Consider the following 13073-nt stretch of genomic DNA (forward strand, 5'->3'; position numbering starts at 1 on the left):
ATTTTTTCCTTCATTTCAACTTTGGTGAATCTGACAATTATGTGTCTTGGAGTTGCTCTTCTCAAGGAGTATCTTTGTGGCATTCTCTGTATTTCCTGAATTTTAATGTCTGCCTGCCTTGCTAGGTTGGGGAAGTTCTACTGGATAATATCCTGAAGAGTGTTTTCCAACTTGGTTCTATTCTCCCCGTCACGTTCAGGTACACCAATCAGATGTAGATTTGGTCTTTTCACATAATCCCATATTTCTTGGAGGCTTTGTTTGTTTCTTTTTACTCTTTTTTCTCTAAACTTCTCTTCTCACTTAATTTCATTCATTTGATCTTCAATCACTGATACCCTTTCTTCCACTTGATCAAATTGGCTACTGAAGCTTGTATATGTGACATGTAGTTCTTGTGCCATGGTTTTCAGCTCCATCAGGTCATTTAAGGTCTTCTCTATGCTGTTTATTCTAGTTAGCCATTCGTCTAATCTTTCTTCAATGTTTTTAACTTCTTTGTGATGGGTTTGAACATCCTCCTTTAGCTCAGAGAAGTTTGTTATTACCGATCATCTGAAGCCTGCTTCTCTCAACTTGTCAAAGTCATTCTCTGTCCAGCTTTGCTCCATTGCTGGTGAGGAGCTGCATTCCTTTGGAGGAGAAGAGGCACTCTGATTTTTAGAATTTTCAGCTTTTCTGCCTGCGTTCCTTTGGAGGAGAAGAGGCACTCTGATTTTTAGAATTTTCAGCTTTTCTGCTCTGGTTTCTCCCCATCTTTGTGGTTTTATCTACCTTTGGTCTTTGATGATAGTGACATACAGATGAGGTTTTGGTGTGGATGTCCTTTCTGTTTGTTAGTTTTCCTTCTAACAGTCAGGACCCTCAGCTGCAGGTCTGTTGGAGTTTGCTGGAGGTTCACTCCAGACCCTGTTTGCCTGGGTATCACCAGCGGAGGCTGCAGAACAGCAAATATTGCAGAACAGTAAATGTTGCTGCCTGATCCTTCCTCTGGAAGCTTCGTCTCAGAGGGGCACCTGGCTGTATGAGGTGTCGGTAGGCCCCTAATGGGAGGTGTCTCCCAGTCTGCAGGAGTTTCTGCTGCCTTTTGTTCAGCTATGCCCTGCCCACAGAGGTGGAGTCTACAGAGGCAGGCAGGCCTCCTTGAGCTGCAGTGAGTTCCACCCAGTTCGAGGTTCCTGGCCACTTTGTTTACCTACTCAATCCTCAGCAATGGCAGACGCCCCTCCCCTAGCCTTGCTGCTGCCTTGCAGTTCGATCTGAGACTGCTGTGCTAGCAGTGAATGAGGCTCCATGGGTGTGGGACCCTCTGAGCCAGGTGCGGGATATAATCTTCTGGTGTGACATTTGCTAAGACCATTGGAAAAGTGCAGTATTAGGGTGAGAGTGTCCAAATTTTCCAAGTACTATCTGTCATGGCTTCCCTTGGCTAGGAAAGGGAATTTCCTAGCCCTTTCCTAGGTGATGTGATGCCCTCCCCTGCTTCAGCTCACACTCCATGGACTACACCTACTGTCCGACAAGCCCCAGTGAGATGAACCTGGTACCTCAGTTGAAAATGCAGAAATCACCCATCTTCTTCATCGCTCACACTGGAAGCTATAGACTGGAGCTGTTCCTATTTGGCCATCTTGAAACCTGGCCCTGTGCTTTAGACTTGGCACCCTATGGCTTGAGGAGGTGACACTGTGTCCATGTGTGTGTGAAGGGAGAATGGCTGAAGGTACTTGCAGTCCCCCAGACAAAATCCGCGGGCGTGGGTCACACCCATGCACACATGCAGCAGGGGTCTTAGCCATACAGGTGCATGGCAGGGCACACCCATTCTTCCCTTTTTATAAATACATACAAGGCTATACATATTTCTCCAAGTATTGTAGACATTGTTCCTTACAACTTTTTATATGCAGCATTTTTATTACTGCTCGGTTCTAAATATTTTTCTCTTTAATGGATACCATAGCAGTTTTTTATTTTTTGAGTAACATTTTATTTGAGATTATTGTAGATTCATATGTAGTTGCAAGAAATAATTTGATATTCTGTGTACTCTTTACCTAACTTCCCCAGTTGTAAAATCTTATAAAATTATAGAACAAAATCTCAACCAAGATATTGCCTATCTTTGCCTATTTTGTATTGATATAGCTGTAAGGTTATGTTGCTTATTCACTTTCTGTGCATACCACAGTTACACAATGAAAAAAATAATAGCTTAAACCTTGGACCATGGCTCTGGCATATTCACTTGAAAGGAACGTAAATCCTAATCCTGAGTTTGTCTCTGCCACTAGAAAGCAATATTTCTGTGTGTTATTTCATGAACATGGGCCTATATAATAATTTATCTGCCATCATTCCCCAGGCTGCCTCCATTATTTAATTTGATGCCTCCCATGACAAATGAAAGTTTAGTTCATTAAAATGACTCACAGTTTTGGATCATACTTAAAGCTGACTATTATTATTTGCATTTCATTTTTTCTAACCATTGCTATATTTGTGTAGCCTAGATTGACATTAATTTTTTGGCTAGTAGTCTGCAAATTTGCAAACTAAATAATTATGCCATGAGTTATTGCTCAGGAATCAGCTCTTATCAATTATCATGTGAAAAATTACTTTAATACAACAGTAGCCAACAAGTTCACTACTCAGCAAGCTATTCCAGACGACACAGAGCAGAACAGCTCACAGATAAAATTAAGATGCTTGAAGGACATATTTTTTTAAATCAATTAAAATACACAACAAGGCCAGGCACAGTGGCTCACACCTGTAATCCCAGCACTTTGGGAGGTGGAGGCAGGAGGATCACTTGAACCCAGGAGGCAGAGGTTGCAATGAGCCAAGATGGCACCATTGCACTCCACCTGGGCAACAAGAGCAAAACTTCATCTTAAAAAAAAAAAAATTAAAATACCCAACAACAACAACAAAGAGGTGGGCAACACATCTTGGATAAAGAACAAGAAGAGTAGAAGGATCTCATTATCTCAGTTGTGCTAGTTAATATATCTTCTCTCTTCCTCTCTGATGTTTCAGCATTCTCCACTGACTATTCAATTTTGAGAACCAGAGTTGAGGTCTGTTTAAAGGGGCTCAGCAGATGGAAGAAGTCATGGGTCAATGACATACACTTGCTCTAATCAGAGAAATGCAGAGGGATTCGTATGCCTGGCCACAGACAAAGGTCATTAGCCTGGTAAGCTACTATGGATTTTACTGATATTTCTTCAATGGAGAACACAAATTATTAGAATGGGTGTCACCAAATAAGTAACCCAATTAAGACCTCAAAAACAGCAAGTGCTTCACGTGTGTCTCATGAATATTTACTATTTGGTTCTTACATCCCTTTCTAACTATGTTTAATACTCATATGCTCTATTTACCTTATCTATGTCTATCATGATGTATCTGACAAACTTGATTCTAACTCAGTTTCAAATATCCTTCTTTTTCCTCTTATTTTCTATATCAGAATTGAATGTTCTTAAATAATACAGCAAACACACATTATAGCAAACAATCATTAATAAGGATAAACTATCTCTATATATACTAACTGGAAGCATTCCCAAAATTTACTGAGTGAATGAAGCCAGAGAATTATGTATAGTATACCACAATTTATGTGGAAAAAGAGTGATCATGTGGTTGTATTTGGTATTCTTTCTCTGGAGGGATGCAGAGGAAACTGGTAACAGTCATGTTCTCTCAAGAGATAATTCATTGGCATATCCTATCTAACTTTCTAAATTTTGAAAATTATGTATATATTATCTACTAAAATTGATTGTGTCAAAATTTTACTTTTAATAATACTAAATAATTTTTCTTTTTCTACATGTAGGTATCAGAATGGCAAAGCAACTGAACCTTCCACAAAATACAGATGATTGGACCAAAGAGGATGTAAATCGGTGGTTAGAAAGTCACAAGATTGACCAAAAACACAGAGAAATTTTGACTGGACAAGATGTGAATGGAGCAGTCTTGAAGTGGTTAAAAAAAGAACATCTTGTTGATATGGGCATCACACATGGACCAGCTATTCAAATAGAAGAACTATTCAAAGAATTGCAGAAAACAGCCATTGAAGATTCAATTCAGACATCTAAGATGAGAGAGCCCAGTAAAAATGCTCCTAAAGACCAAACCGTGTCTCAAAAGGAAAGTAGAGAAACTTCAAAGCAAAAACAAAAGGATAAAGAGAACCCAGATATGGCTAATCCATCTACAATGAGTACAATTGCTAAAGTTTCTGAGTCACTAAAAGTTGAGCTCATAGAAGATAAAATAGATTATACAAAGGAAAGGCAACCATCCATAGACCTGACATGTGTATCATACCCATTTGATGAATTCAGTAATCCATATCGTTACAAGTTGGATTTTATTCTACAGCCTGAAACAGGACCAGGCAATCTCATTGATCCAATACATGAATTCAAAGCCTTCACAAATACAGAAACAGCCACAGAAGAGGATGTTAAGATGAAATTTAGCAATGAGGTTTTCCGATTTGCTTCAGCTTGTATGAATTCACGTACCAATGGCACTATTCATTTTGGAGTCAAAGACAAACCCCATGGGAAAATTGTTGGCGTCAAAGTCACCAGTGATACCAAGGAAGCCCTCATTAACCATTTCAATCTGATGATAAACAAGTATTTTGAAGACCATCAGGTCCAACAAGCAAAGAAGTGCATTCGAGAGCCAAGATTTGTGGAAGTTTTACTGCCAAATAGTACTTTATCTGACAGATTTGTTATTGAAGTGGACATTATTCCACAGTTCTCTGAATGCCAATATGATTATTTCCAGATTAAAATTCAAAATTACAACAACAAAACATGGGAACAAAGTAAAAAATTCTCAGTATTTGTGCGAGATGGGACCAGCTCTAAGGACATTATGAAAAATAAAGCTGATTTCAGAACATTTAAAGCAGATTTTAAAACACTGGCAGAGTCCAGAAAAGCAGCAGAAGAAAAATTCAGAGCAAAAACAAATAAAAAAGAAAGGGAGGGACCAAAGTTGGTTAAATTATTGACAGGAAATCAAGATTTGTTAGATAATTCATACTATGAACAGTACATTCTTGTAACAAATAAATGTCACCCAGATCAAACAAAACACTTAGATTTCCTGAAGGAAATTAAATGGTTTGCTGTGTTGGAGTTCGATCCTGAGTCTAACATCAATGGAGTGGTCCAAGATTACAAAGCAAGCCGAGTAGCAAACCTTCACTTTCCAAGTATATATGTAGAAGGGAAAACCACACCAAATGAGAAGATTTCTACTCTGAATCTTTACCATCAACCAAGCTGGATTTTCTGCAATGGCAGGTCAGACCTTGACAGTGAAAAATATAAACCCTTTGATCCAAGTTCCTGGCAAAGAGAAAGAGCTTCTGATGTCAGGAAACTGATTTCATTTCTTACACATGAAGACATAATGCCAAGAGGGAAGTTTTTGGTGGTATTTCTATTACTATCCTCTGTGGATGACCCTAGAGATCCCCTCATTGAGACTTTCTGTGCTTTCTACCAGGATCTCAAAGGAATAGAAAATATACTGTGTATTTGTGTACAACCACACATATTTCAGGGATGGAAAGATCTACTTGAAGCAAGATTAATAAAACACCAAGATGAAATTTCAAGCCAATGTATTTCTGCTTTAAGCCTTGAAGAGATCAATGGCACTATTCTTAAACTAAAATCTGTGACTCAATCTTCAAAAAGACTTTTACCATCTATTGGTTTATCGACTGTCCTTCTGAAAAAAGAAGAAGATATCATGACTTCTCTGGAAATTATCTGTGAAAATGAATGTGAGGGTACACTGTTAGAGAAGGACAAAAATAAATTCCTTGAATTCAAGGCATCAAAAGAGGAAGACTTCTATCGAGGTGGCAAAGTGTCATGGTGGAACTTCTACTTCTCTTCTGAAAGTTATTCTTCACCTTTTGTCAAAAGGGATAAATATGAAAGACTTGAAGCAATGATTCAAAACTGCGCAGATTCTTCTAAACCAACATGTACCAAAATTATTCACCTGTATCATCATCCAGGCTGTGGGGGAACTACGTTGGCTATGCACATTCTCTGGGACCTAAGGAAAAAATTCAGATGTGCTGTGCTAAAAAACAAGACAGTGGATTTTTCTGAAATTGGAGAACAGGTAACCAATTTAATCACCTATGGGGCAATGAACCGACAGGACTATGTACCTGTACTGCTCCTTGTTGATGATTTTGAAGAACAAGATAATGTCTATCTTCTGCAGTACTCTATTCAAACAGCTATAGCTAAAAAGTACATTCGATATGAAAAACCTCTGGTGATTATCCTAAATTGTATGAGATCACAAAATCCTGAAAAAAGCGCAAGGATCCCAGACAGCATTGCCGTAATACAGCAACTCTCTCCCAAAGAACAGAGAGCTTTCGAGCTTAAATTGAAAGAAATCAAAGAACAGCATAAAAATTTTGAGGATTTTTATTCCTTTATGATCATGAAAACCAATTTTAATAAAGAATACATAGAAAATGTGGTCCGGAATATCCTGAAAGGGCAGAATATTTTTACCAAGGAAGCAAAGCTCTTTTCTTTTCTGGCTCTTCTTAATTCATATGTGCCTGATACCACCATTTCACTATCACAGTGTGAAAGATTCTTAGGAATTGGAAACAAGAAGGCTTTCTGGGGTACAGAAAAATTTGAAGACAAGATGGGCACCTACTCTACAATTTTGATAAAAACAGAGGTCATCGAATGTGGGAACTACTGTGGAGTACGCATCATTCACTCTTTGATTGCAAAGTTCTCACTGGAAGAATTGAAGAAAAGCTATCACCTGAATAAAAGTCAAATTATGTTGGATATGCTAACTGAGAATTTGTTCTTCGATACCGGTATGGGAAAAAGCAAATTTTTGCAAGATATGCACACACTCCTACTCACAAGACACCGCAATGAACATGAAGGTGAAACAGGAAATTGGTTTTCCCCATTTATTGAAGCATTACATAAAGATGAAGGAAATGAAGCAGTTGAAGCTGTATTGCTTGAAGGTATCCATCGATTCAACCCAAATGCATTCATTTGCCAAGCGTTGGCAAGACATTTCTACATTAAAAAGAAGGACTTTGGCAATGCTCTAAACTGGGCAAAACAAGCAAAAATCATAGAACCTGACAATTCTTATATCTCAGATACACTGGGTCAAGTCTACAAAAGTAAAATAAGATGGTGGATAGAGGAAAACGGAAGAAATAGGAACATTTCAGTTGATGATCTAATTGCTCTTTTGAATTTAGCAGAACAGGCCTCAAGTGCATTCAAAGAATCTCAACAGCAAAGTGAATATAGAGAGTATGAAGTGAAGGAAAGGTTGTATCAGAAGTCAAAAAGGAGGTATGATACTTACAATACCGCTGGTTATCAAGGAGAGATAGAAGTTGGGCTTTACACAATCCAAATTCTCCAGCTCATTCCTTTTTTTGATAATAAAAATGAGCTATCTAAAAGAGATATGGTCAATTTTGTATCAGGAAGTGGTGATATTCCAGGGGATCAAAATGATGAATATAAATTAGCCCTCAAAAACTATATTCCTTATTTAACTAAATTGAAATTTTCTTTGAAAAAGTCCTTTGATTTTTTTGATGAATACTTTGTCCTGCTAAAACCCAGGAACAACATTAAGCAAAATGAAGAGGCCAAAACTCGGAGAAAGGTGGCCGTAAATTTTAAGAAATATACAGATATATTTTGTCTCTTAGAAGAATCACAAGACGTAGGTCTTGGATCAAAGTTCAGTGAGCCACTTCAAATAGAGAGATGCAGGAAAAGCCTAGTAGCTTTAAAAGCAGACAAGTTTTCTGGGCTCTTGGAATATCTTATCAAAAGTCAAGAGGATGCTATAAGCACTATGGAAGATATAGTGAACAAATATGCTTTTCTCTTAGAACAATGCACTGTCAAAATCGAGTCAAAAGAAAAGTTAAATTTCATCTTGGCCAACATTATTCTCTCCTGTATCAAACCTACCTCGACATTAGTAAAGCCAGTTGAAAAACTAAAAGATCAGCTTCGAGAAGTCTTGCAACCAATAGGACTGACTCATCGGTTTTCAGAACCTTATTTTCTAGCTTCCCTCTTATTCTGGCCAGAAAATCAACAACTAGATCAACATTCTCAACAAATGAAGGCGTATGCTCAAGCACTGGAAAATTCTTTCAAGGGGCAATATAAACATATGCATCGTACAAAGCAACCAATTGCGTATTTCTTTCTTGGAAAAGGTAAAAGATTGAAAAGACTTGTTCACAAAGGAAAAATTGATCAGTGCTTTGAAAAGACACCAGATATTAATTCCTTGTGGCAGAGTGGAGATGTGTGGAAGGAGGAAAAAGTCCAAGAACTTTTGCTTCGTTTACAAGGTCGAGCTGAAAATAATTGTTTATACATAGAGTATGGAATCAATGAAAAAATCACAATACCCATTACTCCCACTTTTTTAGGTCAACTTAGAAGCGGCAGAAGCATAGAAAAGGTGTCTTTTTACCTGGGATTTTCCATTGGAGGCCCACTTGCTTATGACATTGAAATTGTTTAAGGGTCTGATATTGTTCCTCCAAGAATTTGGTCTCAGTACCACCTAATTTTTTTAGACTCAAGATCGATGCTTTAAACTGGCAAGGTTATAGATACAGCCCCTAGCTCTTCAGACCTGTACATGCAGTATTTAACTTCCTCTTAAACATGTTATGAGTCCTACAAAGACAATAGTGAAAATGGAAGGAGTGAAATATATGAAAAGCAGCAAATATGTTCCTTGGTTTGGTTAACACCATTGATGACAAAATAATAAGGAGCTATGACTGGAGTCAGAAGAAGTTAGTGTAATAAGCTGGCTACACAGAACCCCACTACTTACCAGGCATGGATTGAAGAAGATTGTCTATTCAAATGGCATTTAGACATTAGAATGTCTGGGAAAATATTTCTTAAAGAGAGCAAAAACCTCTCAAACTGAGTAGCAACATTTATTCTTACTAAGCAGATCATCAATGTGTCATGTACTTGGCACTCAAGGATCTTCCAGAACAGAGGACCAACCAGTCTTCTGAAGGTCATGCTCATAGAAGTCATCAGACCTTACCAAAGTAGGCTGGAGAATTAGATTGCCTTTTCATGCAGTGAGAGTCAGTTAAGCAAAAATAAAATTTGTCTCTATAGCTAATTAGCTTATCAACTCCCCTCCAAACAAACAATTTAAAAAAAAACCTCACACTCAAATTCCACAAGATAATGAACAAAAGGGACTCTTGTGAGAAGACTAATGAGTCCCTCATCCAGAAGATGCCAATGTACTGGAAGATTAACATATAACCTATGTTTTGAACAAAAACAACCAGAGATATGTAATCAAAATGTAATTTTCCCCTAATAAAATTATGGGTATGGGCAGTAATCAACGGCTGCCAAAACCATTAAGTAGAAAGCTGATTTAAAAAAAAAAAAAAAAAAAACTTTCTAACGGATTTCTCAAACTGTCCCAAATCCTGATAAATATTAACATCACAGAGGAAGGCCACACATTATGGGTCTGTAAGTACTATAGGAGTGCACATATCACCCATGAGATGGTCTTGCCAAGTAGTTAAAGCTGAATTTGATCAGGTCTCTGGATCTTATTTTCAATTCAAAAGAAATTAAAAAAAAAAAAATCCTACTAACACCACAACAAATATGCAACCAGCAATATCCAGAAAGTAGAAATTCACAGGACAAAAACCTGGTTTATTCAATCAAAAAAGAAAGAAAGAAATTGCAAAGGACCAAAAAAAGGTTAGGGAATCTATACATTATAAGGGACTTAACAACTAAAGTGCAACACATAGACTTTAGATCCTAATTTGAGCAAAATCTAAAATCAATCGTTAGGCAATCAGAAAAATTTGAACGCAGACTAGATATTTGAGAATATTAAGGTCCTCTATTATTGATTTGTTAGATGGTATAATGATTCCATGGTTATGTTTTTTAAAGAGTTCATGCCTTTCAGAGATACATACTACAGTATTTGTAAATAAATAGTATGATCTGGAATTAGTAATTTTGTGTTTGGGGTGTAGGGGTGGTGAAAGGGAAGTAAACCAAAACAAGATTGGTCCTGAGTTAACAATGGCTGCATGCTGGATACATGTATACTTTTCTCTCTCTTACTGATTGTGCTTTTGAAATTTTCTCTTGTAGAACATTTAGAAAACAAAAACAAAAAAAATGTGATTTGTTTCTGTCTTCAAAATCTCATTAGAATTTTTTCACTGGAGGAAGTTTTTCCCTTTCTTCTGCATAAAATTTTAACTCCATAACTTATGAGCTCAATCTTTATTGTTACTTTTTAATTGACAAATAAAAATTGTATATATTCATGGTGTTCAGCCTGGGTGTTTTGTTTGGCGTATTTGTTTTGATATGGGCGTATACTGTGAAATGACTAAATGAAGGTAATTAATATCTCTATCACCTCTCAAGCCCACTTGTGTGTGTGATGAGAACATTTAAAATCAACTCTCTTAACAATTTTCAAATACACATTTTTATTAACTATAATCATCATGTTGTACAATAGATTTCCAAAATGTATTCTTCCTAACTAAAACTTTGTACCCTTTGACCAATATCTCATTTCCCACTACCTCCCCCACTGCCCCTGCAATCCTGGAAACCACCATTCAACTTTCTGCTTCTATGAGTTTAGCTTTTTTAGATTCCACATCTAAGTGAAATCATGCGGTATTTGTCTTTCTGTGCCTGGCTCATTTCACTTCAGCTCAATTTTTAAAACATGAAAGAAATCCTCTGGTCAAACGGAGTTTCAATTAGAATGTCCAGTCACTTTTTTCTCTGAAGCCACTTCCCAGTCTGCCCCAGGTTTCAGAGCACTCTACACAGAATTGTCTCTTCTGGAGTCCTGCCCTCCCGGGTGATTCTTTTGAACTCAAATTAAGCCAGTTTAAGCAGATGTTCTGTCCCCCGTGATCTCCCTCGGGGGAAAAGGAAACACTTATGGGTGTTTGTTCTGCCATTGGTAGAGAGTGAAGGTAATTTCCAGTTCGGGGAACAACATGTGTTGTACATTCAGAGGGACACAGGTAAAGCGCTTCAAGTGAAACTTTTGAGGGCCCCCTATCTCAAGGCTTGAGAGAAGGTTCTCACAGGGGTATGAGAGAACTTTCTCCAAAAGAACCTCTTGATAAGCCCTCATTTCCTCAGTGCCAGCGGTGGGCAACCTACGGCCTGTGGGACAAATCAAGTCTACTGCTTGTCTTTGTAAATAAAGTTTTATTGAAACATAGCTCTGCTCATTTGTTGAAGTATCGTCTGTGGCTGCTTTTAGACTACAACAACAGAGCTGTGCAGCTGCCACAGAAACCCTATGGGCCACAAAGTCTAAAACATTTACTATCTGGCTCTTTACAGGAAGTTTGTTGACCCCTGCTCTATGCAGTTAACTCTTCTATTACGTCTTTATTATAGGTCAATCGTCAAATTGGTTCTTAAACACCCTACTTTGAAAATATGCATTTTGGTTCATCACTTCTTTTGGTATCTAATTTTTATCGTTTTAGAGCCAAAGTTAAATTTTAACATTTTTTAACAGAAAACAAATCAATTTTCATATTGTAATAATTCAGACCCACTTTTCCAAAGAACACCAGTGTAATAAATGTGTGTGAGTTTTAGTTTGGAAAATTTAAAAATTCCTAAATTGTGCGGAATCAATTTAACAGGCACCTTGATCTATCATAATTCTCTTTACCTGTTAGTTTTATATTTCCTTAGAACTATGAATTTGAGGGAGACACATTTTGACTCCCTAAATTTATATTCTTCTCATATGCAAAATACATTCATTCCATCCCAGTAGCCCCAAAAGTCTCACTTGTTCCAGCACCAACTCCAATGTCTAAAGTCCAGAGTTCCATCTATATCAGTTATGGGTGACACTTAAGGTACGACTCTTCATAAGGCAAATTCCTTTCCAAATGTGAGCCTGTAAAATCAAACAAGTTGTGTGTTTCCAACTACAATGGTGGACAAGCATAGGATAAACATTCCTGTTCCAAAAGGGAGAAACAGGAAAGAAGATCCCAGGTCCCAAGTAAGTCCAAAACACAAAGCAAACAATATTAAATTTTGAGGTTTGCAAATAATTTTTGACTCCATGCCATGCCTCATGCACTCACTGGAGTGGAGGTTGGGCCCCCAATCCCTCAGACAGCACTGCCTTCATGGCTTTGCTGGGTGCAGCCCATGCAGCAGCTCTTAGGGGTTGAAGAGAAGCCTGAAGCTCTCTCAGGCTGGCACTGCACATTGCACACTGGTGGCTTTACAAGTCTGGGATCTCAGAGATCGTCCTGCCTCCACAATTCCACTAAACATTGCCACAGTGGGGGCTTTCTGCAGTGACCCCAACCCCATAACTCTGTTGGGCATTGCCCTAGAGGAGCCTTTCTGCAGTGGCCCCACTCCTACTGTTCCAATAGAAATTGCCCTAGTAGGGGCTCTCTGTGTAGCCCCATCCCTGTGGCAGCTCCCTGAACTTTTTATGACTTAATCCCCTCCTGAAGGCTCCACCTCTTAATACTGTCACAAGCGTGATTACATTTCAACATATAAATTTTGCGAAGACACATTCAGACCATAACAGAAGGTGAGATTAAAATATTAATGATTTTCTCTTTCACAGGCCAGCAGTTCTCAATTGAACAGAACTCCTGAAGGTCTTTTCAAGCTGCACATTCTATTTCCCAGTTCAGATACAACCTAGGGTAGAAAGACATCAGAATTTTTTTTTTAACTGTCCCTTTGGAAACCACTAATTAGGTCATTATAATACACAATAATTTCCAAACTCAGCATTCAAAAAGAACTGTTTATCAACAGTCCTAAAACAAATGGTAGCCTCAATAAAAGAAGCTTAGAAACTATAGCATGCCAAATTTTGCTTTTGGCTATTTAGGATGTTAAAAAAACAAAAGAAAGAAA

General features: G+C 37.8%; 1 protein-coding gene across 2 annotated transcripts in view; it reads left to right on the plus strand.

Moving 5' to 3' along the window:
- The window catches only part of SAMD9 (sterile alpha motif domain containing 9), a 24438-nt gene extending 13990 nt beyond the window's left edge, over positions 1-10448 (plus strand). For both annotated transcript variants that reach the window (XM_011998269.1, XM_011998270.1), the window contains exon 2: positions 3857-10448. In XM_011998269.1, coding sequence (XP_011853659.1) covers positions 3865-8631 — 4767 coding nt within the window. In that variant the 5' untranslated portion in view covers positions 3857-3864 and the 3' untranslated portion in view covers positions 8632-10448. The remainder of the gene's footprint in view (positions 1-3856) is intronic.
- The last annotated feature ends 2625 nt before the right edge of the window (positions 10449-13073 follow it).

This window comes from Mandrillus leucophaeus, unplaced genomic scaffold (genome assembly GCF_000951045.1).
Source record: "Mandrillus leucophaeus isolate KB7577 unplaced genomic scaffold, Mleu.le_1.0 Scaffold565, whole genome shotgun sequence".
In the NCBI taxonomy this organism is placed as follows: domain Eukaryota; kingdom Metazoa; phylum Chordata; class Mammalia; order Primates; family Cercopithecidae; genus Mandrillus; species Mandrillus leucophaeus.